The 12,447-nt window shown below is 49.6% G+C and overlaps 1 protein-coding gene across 2 annotated transcripts in view; it reads left to right on the top strand.

Annotated features, from left to right (window-relative positions):
• CLTCL1 (clathrin heavy chain like 1) overlaps window positions 1-12,447 on the top strand; it is a 330,795-nt gene that overhangs the window by 123,706 nt on the left and 194,642 nt on the right. For both annotated transcript variants that reach the window (XM_078667862.1, XM_078667861.1), the window contains exons 3-4: window positions 8,924-9,192; window positions 10,265-10,426. In XM_078667862.1, coding sequence (XP_078523988.1) covers window positions 8,924-9,192; window positions 10,265-10,426 — 431 coding nt within the window. The remainder of the gene's footprint in view (window positions 1-8,923; window positions 9,193-10,264; window positions 10,427-12,447) is intronic.

Genomic DNA, 12,447 nt, shown 5'->3' with positions numbered 1-12,447 from the left:
GTTACCTGGGGTGGTACATCCCCAGATGGCGACTTGAGATCAAGATCCCCTCCAGGTAGCCAGCAGTGTCCTCCTAGGTTTGTGTACTATTAGCCATGTCCTTTCACTGAGCCTTTGAGGCGTAGAGTGAAGATTTTGCGCATTGAAATCATTGTGCCATGGACACAGCTCTACCTGAGAGCAGCTAAATCTATGGACTCCCTGGCAGACAAACTTCACAATTTGACCCAGTTCCACCTGCATGAAGCAGCACCATGGCTCCAGTTTAGAAGCCTAAACCAGCAGACCAAGTAGGGAACACACAAGACTAGTCTTCCCCAGCCACCGACTCTTGAAAGGTCAACCCTAAAGCTAACATTGGGTGTTGCTGTCTGTGGTTCTTGATCAAGGTAAAGGGGACCTCACCTTGGACATGGGCCCCTTGTCGTCAAACACCTGCCCTGCTTCTCGTCCCAGTATAACTTACATGTATCTTATATAGGACTACTGTAACTCCCAAACCCGGCTGACCAGTGCAAACCATAGCCTACCTACACCACCTCCCAACACAAGCACCAATATGGGCATGATCTGAATCACATTAATAGATTTTTTTTTCTTCTTTTTTCATTTCATGTAGAACGGAGCTCCTTGATGGCGGCAAGTTAGAAAGATGAAGGCAGAACAAGCTGCCAGATAGAAGCACAATGTGTGCGAGTCAACTTACATGGAGAATGTGGATGCAAGTGAAGGACACCACAAAAAAATAAAAAATAAAAATTGAGGGTCGTTCACGTAAGGGATCTGAGGAGCGAATACTCCTAGTGAAACGGTGCCCAAGGAATATCTGACTTGGTTAACAGCCCGGTGTTAATAACGGATCTACTCGCTTATCTGCCCTCCGGTGCAACATCTTCCCTAAGTAAAAACCCATAATAAAATGTACTTTAACCAGCATTAGCAATGCTATAGGTCGCACATTTGCTAGAGTTTAAGCTATTAACATTATAAATGACAATGCCTTTTATTTGTGTTTTCAAAACCAACACATATATAAAAGGCTTTGTCATTTCCAATGCCAATAACTCAAACTGTCGCAAATGCAAGACCACTTTCATAGTAGCCGTACCCCTTTCTTTAAACGCTGTTCTCCTTATGGCAACGGCATCTAAAGAAAGGGGCGCGCCCACTATGAAAATAAAAGCATGGTATGGGGGCTTTCACTGCAAAAAATATATATTATATATTTGGTAGCAAGGCTGCTATACTTAAAGCGGACTGTGCTTCCAAAGTAAATAAAGAAAAAACACAGCCGCTATAGTTAAAGCGGACCGGCATAACTAAAATAAAATAAAAGCGGGCAAAGTTCTGCTTGTAGGAAAGCATGTAGTGGGTGGAATAGGGGCAAATCATTAAACAAAATAGAATAGTGCTCACAGACTAGATAAAGCAGACCGTGTAACAAGGCAAATAAAAGTTCCAATCCTCTTAGGAGATTACAAATGCAGACAAGGCGGTACCAAGGAGGGACTACTAAGCCTATTCATGAATGAAAAGCAACGATTTAGAAAGGACTGTAACTGGAGCCAATTGAAAAGAAGGGCGGAGCTTCAAGTCCATACCTGAATACAGCATGCCTGGCAGAGCAGCGCATGCGCTGCCCAGGCTCGACCTAAAAATTGAGTATTTCATTCTCTACAGTCACGCCCCCTCAACTGTTTTAGTGGTAAATAAGTTTTGCATCGTTGCCGTGCTGCCTTCTTACATCTTGTGTGTTTTGCTGTTCACCCTATGTGGGAAGGGTATGCCCAGATGTGGGCACCGTGCTCACTATGCCACTGGAGTCCAGCTATCCTGACTGAAGACGGCTGATAGCCAGAAACCGGTCCTAGGATGCTTGATTCCGGTCCAGGGAAGACATGGCTTGGCAGTTTGGTCTGGACTATTCTCACGAGGCACAGGATCAAGACTGATTTGTATATGGCCATGTCTGAACTGGAGTGGCTTGGTGAGCAAAATAATGATGGATTAAACCCAGATCTGTGACTGGGGGTGAATGTTTTGCCATTGTGCAACAGTCCATTCATCATCTTGTGTGTTTTGCCTTCTTACATGGAGCTGGTGGTGCAGAACGCAGTTGTTCTTATGGACTAGTGCAAAGAGCTTGCTCCTGTTACTTTTCCTGCTTTGGAGCGAGCACGGCTTGTGAACCAGCACAGCCTGGCTTCCGTGTCGCATGTTGCCACCTCTGCTGATGGGGGTGAGGGGAACTTTGTGATGCTGTCCATCTATTCTCACTTTCGCCATGCCATGCAGAGTTTTAGGACCCGAGTGTTCCTTGAGCGATGTCTTTTGGAGCACAAGAGGTTTTTATCTCCCTGTCCCTGTCCCTCTCCCTGTCCCTCTCCCTGTCCCTCTCCCTGTCCCTCTCCCTGTCCCTCTCCCTGTCCCTCTCCCTGTCCCTCTCCCTGTCCCTCTCCCTGTCCCTCTCCCTGTCCCTCTCCCTGTCCCTCTCCCTGTCCCTCTCCCTGTCCCTCTCCCTGTCCCTCTCCCTGTCCCTCTCCCTGTCCCTCTCCCTGTCCCTCTCCCTGTCCCTCTCCCTGTCCCTCTCCCTGTCCCTCTCCCTGTCCCTCTCCCTGTCCCTCCCCCTGCCCCTCTCCCTTCTCCCTTCCCCTCCCCCTCTCTCTCTCCCTCTCCCTCTCCCCCTCTCTCTCTCCCTCTCCCTCTCCCCCTCCCTCTCCCCCTCCCTCTCCCTCCCTCTCTGTGTCTGTCTAGAACTGCCTTCTCTCTCTCTATCATTCTCTGTGTTTACTGCCCCCTCCCCCTCTTTTCGTGTCTCTCGCCTTCTCTGCCTTCTCTGCCTTCTCTCTGATTCTTTTAGTGTCCACCTCCCTTGAGATGTGTTTCTCCCTTTTAATTTCCTCTTACTCTTTGTGTGGAAGTGGCTGTCTCCCTGACAAGGTCTCCCTTGATATATACTCCTCGGTTTCCATCTCAGTCACTTGTTAGTGTTTCTCGCCTTCTCTCTCTATCACATTATTCTGCCACTTCCTCTGTGTCTATGTCTTGCTGTTTCTAATTCCTCTGGTGTATCTTGTTGTCACTGATCTCTCCATCTAGATGCCTGTCATATTTTTCTCTCCGTCTTTCTCCCCCTCTCTCTCTTGCTTTCTTTCCACCTCTTCTTTCTGTATCCCCTTCTCTCACGCTGCCTACCCTTCTCTTTCCCCTCGCTGCTTCCCGTTTCCCCTCGCTGCTTCCCGTTTCCCCTCGCTGCTTCCAGTTTCCCCTTGCTGCTTCCCGTTTCCCCTCGCTGCTTCCCGTTTCCCCTCGCTGCTTCCCGTTTCCCCTCGCTGCTTCCCGTTTCCCCTCGCTGCTTCCCGTTTCCCCTCGCTGCTTCCCGTTTCCCCTCGCTGCCTCCGGTTTCCCCTCGCTGCCTCCGGTTTCCCCTCGCTGCCTCCGGTTTCCCCTCGCTGCCTCCGGTTTCCCCTCGCTGCCTCCGGTTTCCCCTCGCTGCCTCCGGTTTCCCCTCGCTGCCTCCGGTTTCCCCTCGCTGCCTCCCGTTTCCCCTCGCTGCCTCCCGTTTCCCCTCGCTGCCTCCCGTTTCCCCTCGCTGCCTCCCGTTTCCCCTCGCTGCCTCCCGTTTCCCCTCGCTGCCTCCCGTTTCCCCTCGCTGCCTCCCGTTTCCCCTCGCTGCCTCCCGTTTCCCCTCGCTGCCTCCCGTTTCCCCTCGCTGCCTCCCGTTTCCCCTCGCTGCCTCCCGTTTCCCCTCGCTGCTTCCCGTTTCCCCTCGCTGCTTCCCGTTTCCCCTCGCTGCTTCCCGTTTTCCCTCGCTACTTCCCGTTTTCCCTCGCTACTTCCCGTTTTCCCTCTCTTTCTCCCCGTTCTGCCTCATTTTCTCTCTCTTTTCCCCATTCTGCCTTTCCTCTCTCTGCCTCCCTGGTTTGCTTTTAAGTCTGTTCCTTACTGAAGCCTCGTAAGAAACTCGTCTGCCATGATGTTTGCTCCCAGTGCGCCGTCCTGTTGGTCGCACACATCAGGCCAGTGATGCAGCCTTGGTGTGATTCCCCCAGGGGGCCGTCCTGTGGGTCGCACACCTCAGGCCAGTGATGCAGCCTTGGTGTGGTCCCGAATAGTACCGTCCCGGGGCTCGCACACCTCAGGCCTATGATGCAGCCTTGGTGTGGTCCCCAATAGTACCGTCCCGGGGCTCGCACACCTCAGGCCTATGATGCAGCCTTGGTGGTATCCCCCAGGGAGCTGTCCTGAGGGTCGCTAACTTCAATCCAGTTATACAGCCATGGCGTGATCCCCCAGGGGGCCGTCCCGGGGGTCGCACACCTCAGGCCTGTCATGGAGCCTTTGTGTATTCCGCAGGAGTCCATCCTGGGGGTCGTACACCTCAGGCCAGTGATGCAACCTTGTTGTGTTCCACCAGGAGTCCATCCTGGGGGTCGTACACCTCAGGCCAGTGATGCAACCTTGTTGTGTTCCACCAGGAGTCCATCCTGGGGGTCGCACACCTCAGGCCAGTGATGCAGCCTTGGTATGATTCCCCAGGAGTCCATCTGGGGGTCGCACACCTCAGGCCAGTGATGCAGTCTTGGTGTGATTCCCCATGGAGCCGTCCTGGGGGTCGCACACCTCTGGCCAGTGATGCAGCCTTGGTGTGATTCCCCATGGAGCCGTCCTGGGGGTCGCACACCCAGGCCCGGTTCTAGCGGGTGGGCCTGGTGGGCCAGGCCCACCCAAATATGAGCCTGGCCCACCCAAGCAGAAGCCTTGGCCCTCGCAGTGAGGGCTTGAAGGCAGGCGCGCAACGGCATTGTGTTCAAAGGGCTGTCTGTGTGTCTATGCGCCCGGCTGAGACAGTTTTTGAGATGATCGCAGCCGCACCAGAGTACTTCACAGGGCATTAAAGACCATTTACATATTAACAAGGCGTTGTTTATTTTTTCACCCTTTCATCTCTGCACGGCGAAAGTCAACAAATCCTTTCTTTGACATGGGTAACCTTTGGTAACCTTAGTCTACTGTCCAGCTGCGTTTATATTTCTTTTTCTATGCAACACAGGAAAAAAGAAGTTTGTTTATTCCTCCTGCTAGTCACCCCTGCAGCGGCTTATCACATCAGGCTGTGACACAAAGTTTGACTACTGGTGTAGGTAAGAGAATGTGTTAGTAATTTTTTTTTCTTTTTTAAATCTACGCAGGCCCAGCAGGACACATACTTCGTGTGTGCTACATTTAAACTGTTTTTATCATTATCATGGCTGATGCAGGACAACAATAAGACAATACAAAATGCCCAGATAACGCTGGTGATTAATGATCCTGCTGGAGAGCAATCGTTTGTCTGTTGGTAGTTTTTAAATGCAGATGAACTGTATTTTATGTGGATAGCTCAGTTGGTTACTGCCTTTGTCACAGAGATCCTTGAGCTACTTGCAGTTCAGCAGTTGCAATCCTAACATAGGACAGTGACCAATGAACTGTCCCCAAAGAGCTGCATACAAACATGAATGGTATAGGTAGGACTTCGCTTTTTTGTTTTGTGATATAGTTAGAACTTCCCCAGTCTTTCATTATTCTAATGTTGGTAAAATTAGTATGTTTGGACATATATACATTTTTATCAGTAAATCTGACCCCCATGGAATACTCTTTAAATCCTAAGGTTGTGTTTCCCCAGACCAAACCCTCTTAAAATATACTGCCCACCCGTATGGATGACATGTGATTCATACACCTCGTAATCCTCATTGGTTTATGTGACATTCCCTGTAGATTGATTTACATACTTTAATGATCGATTGTCTCTGTATAATGTGTGTGTGGTGTAAAGTACTGACATCCACTACACTGATATGAGTATCGCTATACAACAAATGAAATGCATATGAGAGAGGGGCTACGTAAAGATGAGGGGCGCTGGTGGAGGGTGGCAGTGAGGGAATCTGAAGAGGAGGTAGTGGGAGGGGCTGTGGGAAGATGAGGGGCACTGTTGGAAGGTGGTAGTGAGGGAAATTCAAGGAAGAGGTCATGGGGTGGAGGGAGGAGCTAGGGAGAGATGACGGGCACTGATGGAGGGTGGTAGTGAGGAAGTCTGAGGAGGAGGTCATGAGAGGGAGGGGCTCCAGAGAGATGAAGGGCACTGATGGAGGGTGGTAGTGAGGGAAATCCATGGAAGAGATCATGGGGTAAAGGAAGGGACGAGCTAGGGAGAGATGAGGGGCACTGATGGAGGGTGGTAGTGAGAGAGTCCGATGAGGAGTTCAATAGGGGGGACTACGGAGAGATGAGGGGCGTTGGTGGAGGATGGTAGTGAGGGAGTCTGAGGAGGAGGTCATGAGGGGGACCATGGAGGGATGAGGAGCACTATTGGAATGTGGTAGTAAAGGTATTTATGGAGAAAGAGGTTATTGGCAATGCACCAAAAAAGACTTGCACATCAGCGCTGAAGCCGGCCCTGTCATGGCCTTTCTGTTTTTGTTTATTTAATTAGCAGTCGGGCCATAAGGACTACTGCGGCACATACCTTGAAGTGTGTGCTAATTATATTTACTGCTATATTCAATGTTTTAAGTTTGAAGGTGATTTTACGAATGTTTTTACCGGGAATAATGAAAGTGGAGCTTGATGGTACCTGATATGGGGCTTGGGCCCAAGGTCATCTGTGAGATAAGGTGCACTGGAGAGGAGTAGTGGATAATCAAGCTTGTAAGGGAGTGCGTTGTGGAGTCCGTGGTCAGCTGCAGGTAGTAATGAAGAGGGATTCTGCCTAAAGGCTCGCATAGAGGGAGCCCGAGAAATGTCACTTGCCTGATACTCCCACCTCAGAAACCTCGTCTTCCCATCAAAGGAACATTACATGGAAAAAACACTTTTTGAGAGTGATAACATTAAAACGAGATTTGGAAAAGAGTGAGTTTTACTGGGCCTTGTACGACTAAGAAGAGATAAAGGAGGGCCCTGAAGCAGGCCTGCCTAGACATATATGCGACAAATTGAGCCCGCTGTGGCCCACCCAAATGCACCCTTGGCCCACCCAAATAAAAATTCCTGGAGCCGGGCCTGCGCACACCTCTGGCCAGTGATGCAGCCTTGGTGTGATTCCCCATGGAGCCGTCCCGGGGGTCGCACACCTCTGGCCAGTGATGCAGCCTTTGTGTATTCCCCAGGAGTCCATCCTGGGGGTCGTACACCTCAGGCCAGTGATGCAACCTTGTTGTGTTCCACCAGGAGTCCATCCTGGGGGTCGCACACCTCAGGCCAGTGATGCAGCCTTGGTGTGATCCTCCGGGGGACGTCCTGGGGGTCGCACACCTCGGCCCCGTGACCCACCCTTCCCCGTGCCTTATCAGTGGCCTGGCACAGGGCGTGGGAAGGAAGGCGGGCCTCCTTGCGGGTGGCTCTTGCATGTGTCTCAGTTGATAGTTCAGAGAGGGCAACCTTGGAGCAGGGAGGGGTGCAAGGACGCGTCACACGCGGGCCACGAATCATGGGAGCCCCCACAATCTCGGGTGCTGATGGCTCATGCATTCAGCAGTGCCTGAAGGGACCTCCCATAATGAGCCACCGAGGTGACCGCTGGAGTCCATAGCAGACAAAGGCTGCTATGTGCAGGTGCGGTGGAGAACCCATGGGGAGCAGAGAAGAGGGGGTCACTGCAGACAAGCAGGCGGCTGAGGGATCTTGGGGTTATTATAGTGCAGGCTTCTCCAACGAGTAGCTCGTGAGTCTCTAGTTGGTCTCCAGCTACCTGTCTGTAGCTTAGCTCTCCTGTAACTTTTTGTTTGGTTAAATTCACGTATGAGGATAACATCGTGTAATCCATGACGAGAATGTGTATTTTCAGAACTCATAAGCTGATGTTTGGAGAAAAATGGCTTGAATTTCCAAAATATATTTCAGGGTGATTTTTGAGTGATAAATCGTATGTGGAGACTTAATACTAATATGATTACTTCCTTGCCAGGGGCACTGCAGCTGTGGCTGGCATGTATTTCCTACGCATAAGCATTCCAAATTGACAAAGCCTTTTTAACCTTCCTGCTGGCAGCCCCCTGATGCACTGAGGGATCACTGCTGGTAATCTGGGACATGGCGGTCACTAATGTAATCTTGTCTGATGTGGTCACTATTGCAAACATAATAATATTAGTAGCTCACAATGATTTTCATTGAACATAGGTAGGTCTTATTACTAAAATGTATGGAGACCACTTTTTTTGGTATAGTGTGTGTGGTGGGATTATAAGAGCAGGCAAGGAGAGGGGTAACATGCAGAATAAGGGAGCAGTAATGGATGCCAGGGTAGCAGAAGGGACCACGCACACCCTTTAACCTCTAGTGACATCATAGGGTTGGCCTCTTGACCCTACCTTGACGCTAAACATCATTTTATTTTCTGCTGCACGTCAGGAGGTGCAAAGAGTGGAAGTGAGATCAGACCGAGAACACTGTTTACTAAGTCCGGCATGAGGCACGCCTGAGTGTGGTATTGAGAAAACTTAAACCGAGAGGGCTTAGCTCATGTTACAAAGACCCAGAGAGATGAGCATGCAGGAATCACTTTCTCTTCATGCCAGTAATTTCTGTCCATCTTTCGGAGGCTGGTCTCAAGCAAAAGTTAAAATTGCCCATTATTCACTGGAAAATCAGCTTTACCCTTTGTACCACTCATTTTATAAAGCCTTGTTAAGCGTTGACTCGCCCGTTCTGCAGTCCATATGTTCGTAGAAATTGAATGTATGGATTGATGTATGTAAATGTGTGTTAGTTGTCACTTGTCACCCAGGATCATACGAGAGCTGCCTAGTGTGGTCGCACTGCCCGCAAGTGGTACCTAGAACTCTAGGCCTCGAAGGCAATAGACTGCTGTACCTTGCAGAGTTCTGTGATGCTTTTTTTTTGTTGGTTTTTCTTGCATCTCAAATGCCAGCGGGTAAGACCCTGCAGATCTTCAACATCGAGATGAAGAGCAAGATGAAGGCGCACACCATGGCGGAGGAGGTCATCTTCTGGAAGTGGATCTCGGTGAACACGGTGGCTCTGGTGACGGAGACGGCGGTGTACCATTGGAGCATGGAGGGCGACTCGCAGCCGCAAAAGATGTTCGACCGCCACGCCAGCCTGGCCGGCTGCCAGATCATCAACTACCGCACGGATGAGCAGCAGAAGTGGCTACTCCTGATCGGGATCTCCGCACAAGTAAGGCAGGGTTTTGTGCAGTCCTCTATATATGCACAGGTGTCCACACAAAAACTTCAAAATGTGAGGCCGTGTGTGGGTAGCTCTCTGCAGCCCTTGGTTCCTCTGACAGCCCCGCTCCATTCGTGGCGGGAAGGGGGCTCTATGGCTCAGGTCACATGACTTTTATTCTGAGCCTTAATAGTGTTCAGGAGGTAAGGGGCAATGACAGTTCGCTACCCCATACCTGTAGTGCAAAATGATTAGGTTGGCCGATTGGCGCATCTGCAGGAGCTTCCTTCGGTGTAAGGACCGAAGTATTCAGCCGCTTTAAAGGTAGATTTCACCTGAGATGGTCCTCTCTGGTGGTGAAGGTGGTGGTGGTGGTGATGGGGGCGGGATGTGGGTGTGTTTGCAAGGGCTCTCTTATTCTTTTCAGTTGCAAATCCTGCCCTTGAACCTGTGCTTTACCCATTTAGCCACTTTCTGCCCTTTCCCAGATCAGGCAACCTTCTGCCCCGGGTTTAGACGGCCTTTGAGCTTCCTTTGGGTCTCTGGAAAAAATTTAATTGGCGGGTTTAGGCAAAGTGGCAAGAGAGGCATTGGCAATAACTGAAGGTCCGAATATTTGGCGGTGGATGGTACAGCACGCAGTGATCATCGTCAAGAAACGTGTGTTGAGATGTTATAGAAAAGGAAGTTTGGGGGTTGTCATTAACGTGCCGAGGACATCTTGCAGGTCTCTGCTAACAGTAATCGTCCTGATATTGAGGGAGCATCGCTACAACATGCTTGTTTCTTGAAGGCACCCATGTTATTGACCACTATTGGACCTGGTGGAGGGGCTGCAGACTTTAGTTAGAATGACTCACGCTATTTTGAGTGATATTCTGTTCTATTAAAACAACATATTCTTCGCATCACACCATGTAAATGTTTATGTAGGTGCATAGCGTTGGGTGTTTGACTTAGTTTAAAATTTGTGAGTGTGTGTCGGTAGGACATCTTTTTCACTGTGAGAAATGTGGATTCTTTTTGGGGTCCTTTCCATCTGAATATAATCACTTGCTCCCTTTTATTCTCTAACTTGTAGCAAAACCGTGTTGTCGGTGCTATGCAGCTCTACTCTGTGGACAGGAAGGTCTCGCAGCCAATTGAGGGCCACGCAGCAGCGTTTGCAGATTTCAAGATTGAGGGCAACTCCAAGCCTTCCACCCTCTTCTGCTTTGCTGTCCGGGGTCAGGGTGGAGGCAAGGTATGTACACCACCCACAATGGAGGGGGTAAAGTCCGGAACATGAGCATTCAGACCAGAGCTCTAGTGGGCCGTGGCCAACATCCGAACGAGATGGTTGAGTTTTTCTGGCATTCCAGGCATGTTTGGTTTAATTCTGTCCTGATGCTATACTTCCTGAGAACCCATCCCTCGGAATAGGCTAAACAGTCAAACAAAATGCTCCTGCTCTCCCTTGTGTGTACGATGAGCCAGTGGAAGCAGAAGTTGGTCTTAGAGAGCGTACCATCATCTTCTCCATCGAAGAGGCCTCCGTCTTCTTTCAAGTGGGTCATGTGGCTTAAGAGCTCATTCTGCCCAAGTCATGTGCTAGACTTGGTGGTGCTCTATGGTGGTTGGTACTGCTGGGGGTATCCGTACTCTAATTCCATTGTGCCGCATGATGGTGGCTAGCAGTCTGCTTTTCCTGATGTGGTTGCGGATCTGGGCTTTTCCAGGTCAGCGGGTGCTGTCGGCGAGTCCGATTTGCCCTTTCTGGTTGTGAGGAAGACCGGAAGGGCCTAAAGGAATAGACTGTTGCTGCAGTGCATCTCCCTCTGTGTGGATAGACCTGGTGGCTCTGATGTTCAGAGGGGGAGCCTGAGGTAGGCCACAGGCCAGCAGCCATATTTAAGTGAGTAGTGCCTTCTTTGCTACCTGTGGCCCATAGGTGGTGGCTGTGGCTGAAGAGGGTGATTATCTGCTGCATTAAGGCAGTCCGAATAATGAGCCAGAAAGGACCACAAGGAAAAGAATGTTACACTTTTAAAGATTCAAGCACTAAGTCTTAAATAAAAGAGGTAGCTCTCGAGTGCAGTAGTTCTTAACCTTTTGACCTCTGTGGCCACCACTTAATCATTACTGGAACCTGGGGACTCCCACAGTTTCATAATTGGAATTCGGAGACACCCACTGAGTCATTGCTGGAAGTTGGGGACCCCATCTTAAGCGCTTTCTATGGGTTGAACCACAAAATTGGAATTCGGGGACCCCGCTGAGTCATTGCTGTAAGTTGGGGACCCCGTTGTAAGCGCTTCCTATGGGTTGAACCACAAAATTGGAATTCGGGGACCCCCACTGAGTCATTGCTGGAAGTTGGGGACCCTGTCTTAAGCATTTTCTATGGATTGAACCACTAGAATGTACACAAATAATGCAGACACATGCATTCATAAAACAAATACACAAATGATGACATTTTAATGGTAAGGTTGGAGCTTTCCTGAATTCAAGTGAGGTCACTCATCGTCCATACTGTATTGTTTGATGCACTTGCACTGCTCTCATGAATCAACCTGAGACTGCTAACTTCAGTTTTATCCTCCAATTTCGCATTCCTTCACATTTGCAGAACGCTTTTGCATTTTTCAATTTTATATTATGCTTTTTTAAATATGTATATTTTATTAGTCTGTTAATATTAATTTTCTGAGTAGACGCGGACCCCCTGAGAATGTTTTGCCGGACCACAGGCTAAGAGCCGCTGCTCGAGTAGATGTGACTGTTGTGACCCCCAGGACATCAGCATGCTGCTTAAAGCGATACTTGGGCAATTTGGTAGAAGAGGTTATGAAGGGTGGAGAAAGAAAGTGCAACCACGTGGAATAGGTGCAATAACAAGGATGTGAAGGATGGAGGTGGAGGTATTTATCCACAGTGAGTGAAAATACTAAATCAGGATGGACGGGAAAAGAACATAGAGCCCTTGGACCAAGAGCTGATGGCTTTGAACATCCTTTAAGTCCTAATTCGGGACCTGCTTTTCCTGCTTCCTGGGTGGAGGGAGAGCACCCCTCTATTCTCGTGGTGTTACCAGAGTGCTTCCAGGACTGCTTCAGGTAGCAGGCGTTGGAAAAGAGAATATGGGCCTTGTTACTTCAAATAGGCATCCATTGGAGCGCCTCTTTTTAAAGAGCCTATACAGGTTGTATCCACCACCTGCTATCGAGTACCCACAGAGAAGTGTGTATTGTTCAATTCACTTTTTTTTTTTTTACAATCTAC

This window comes from Lissotriton helveticus, chromosome 11 (genome assembly GCF_964261635.1).
Source record: "Lissotriton helveticus chromosome 11, aLisHel1.1, whole genome shotgun sequence".
Classification (NCBI taxonomy): Eukaryota; Metazoa; Chordata; class Amphibia; order Caudata; family Salamandridae; genus Lissotriton; species Lissotriton helveticus.
Note: the sequence above shows the minus strand (reverse complement) of the source record. Positions and strands in the feature narration are given on the sequence as shown.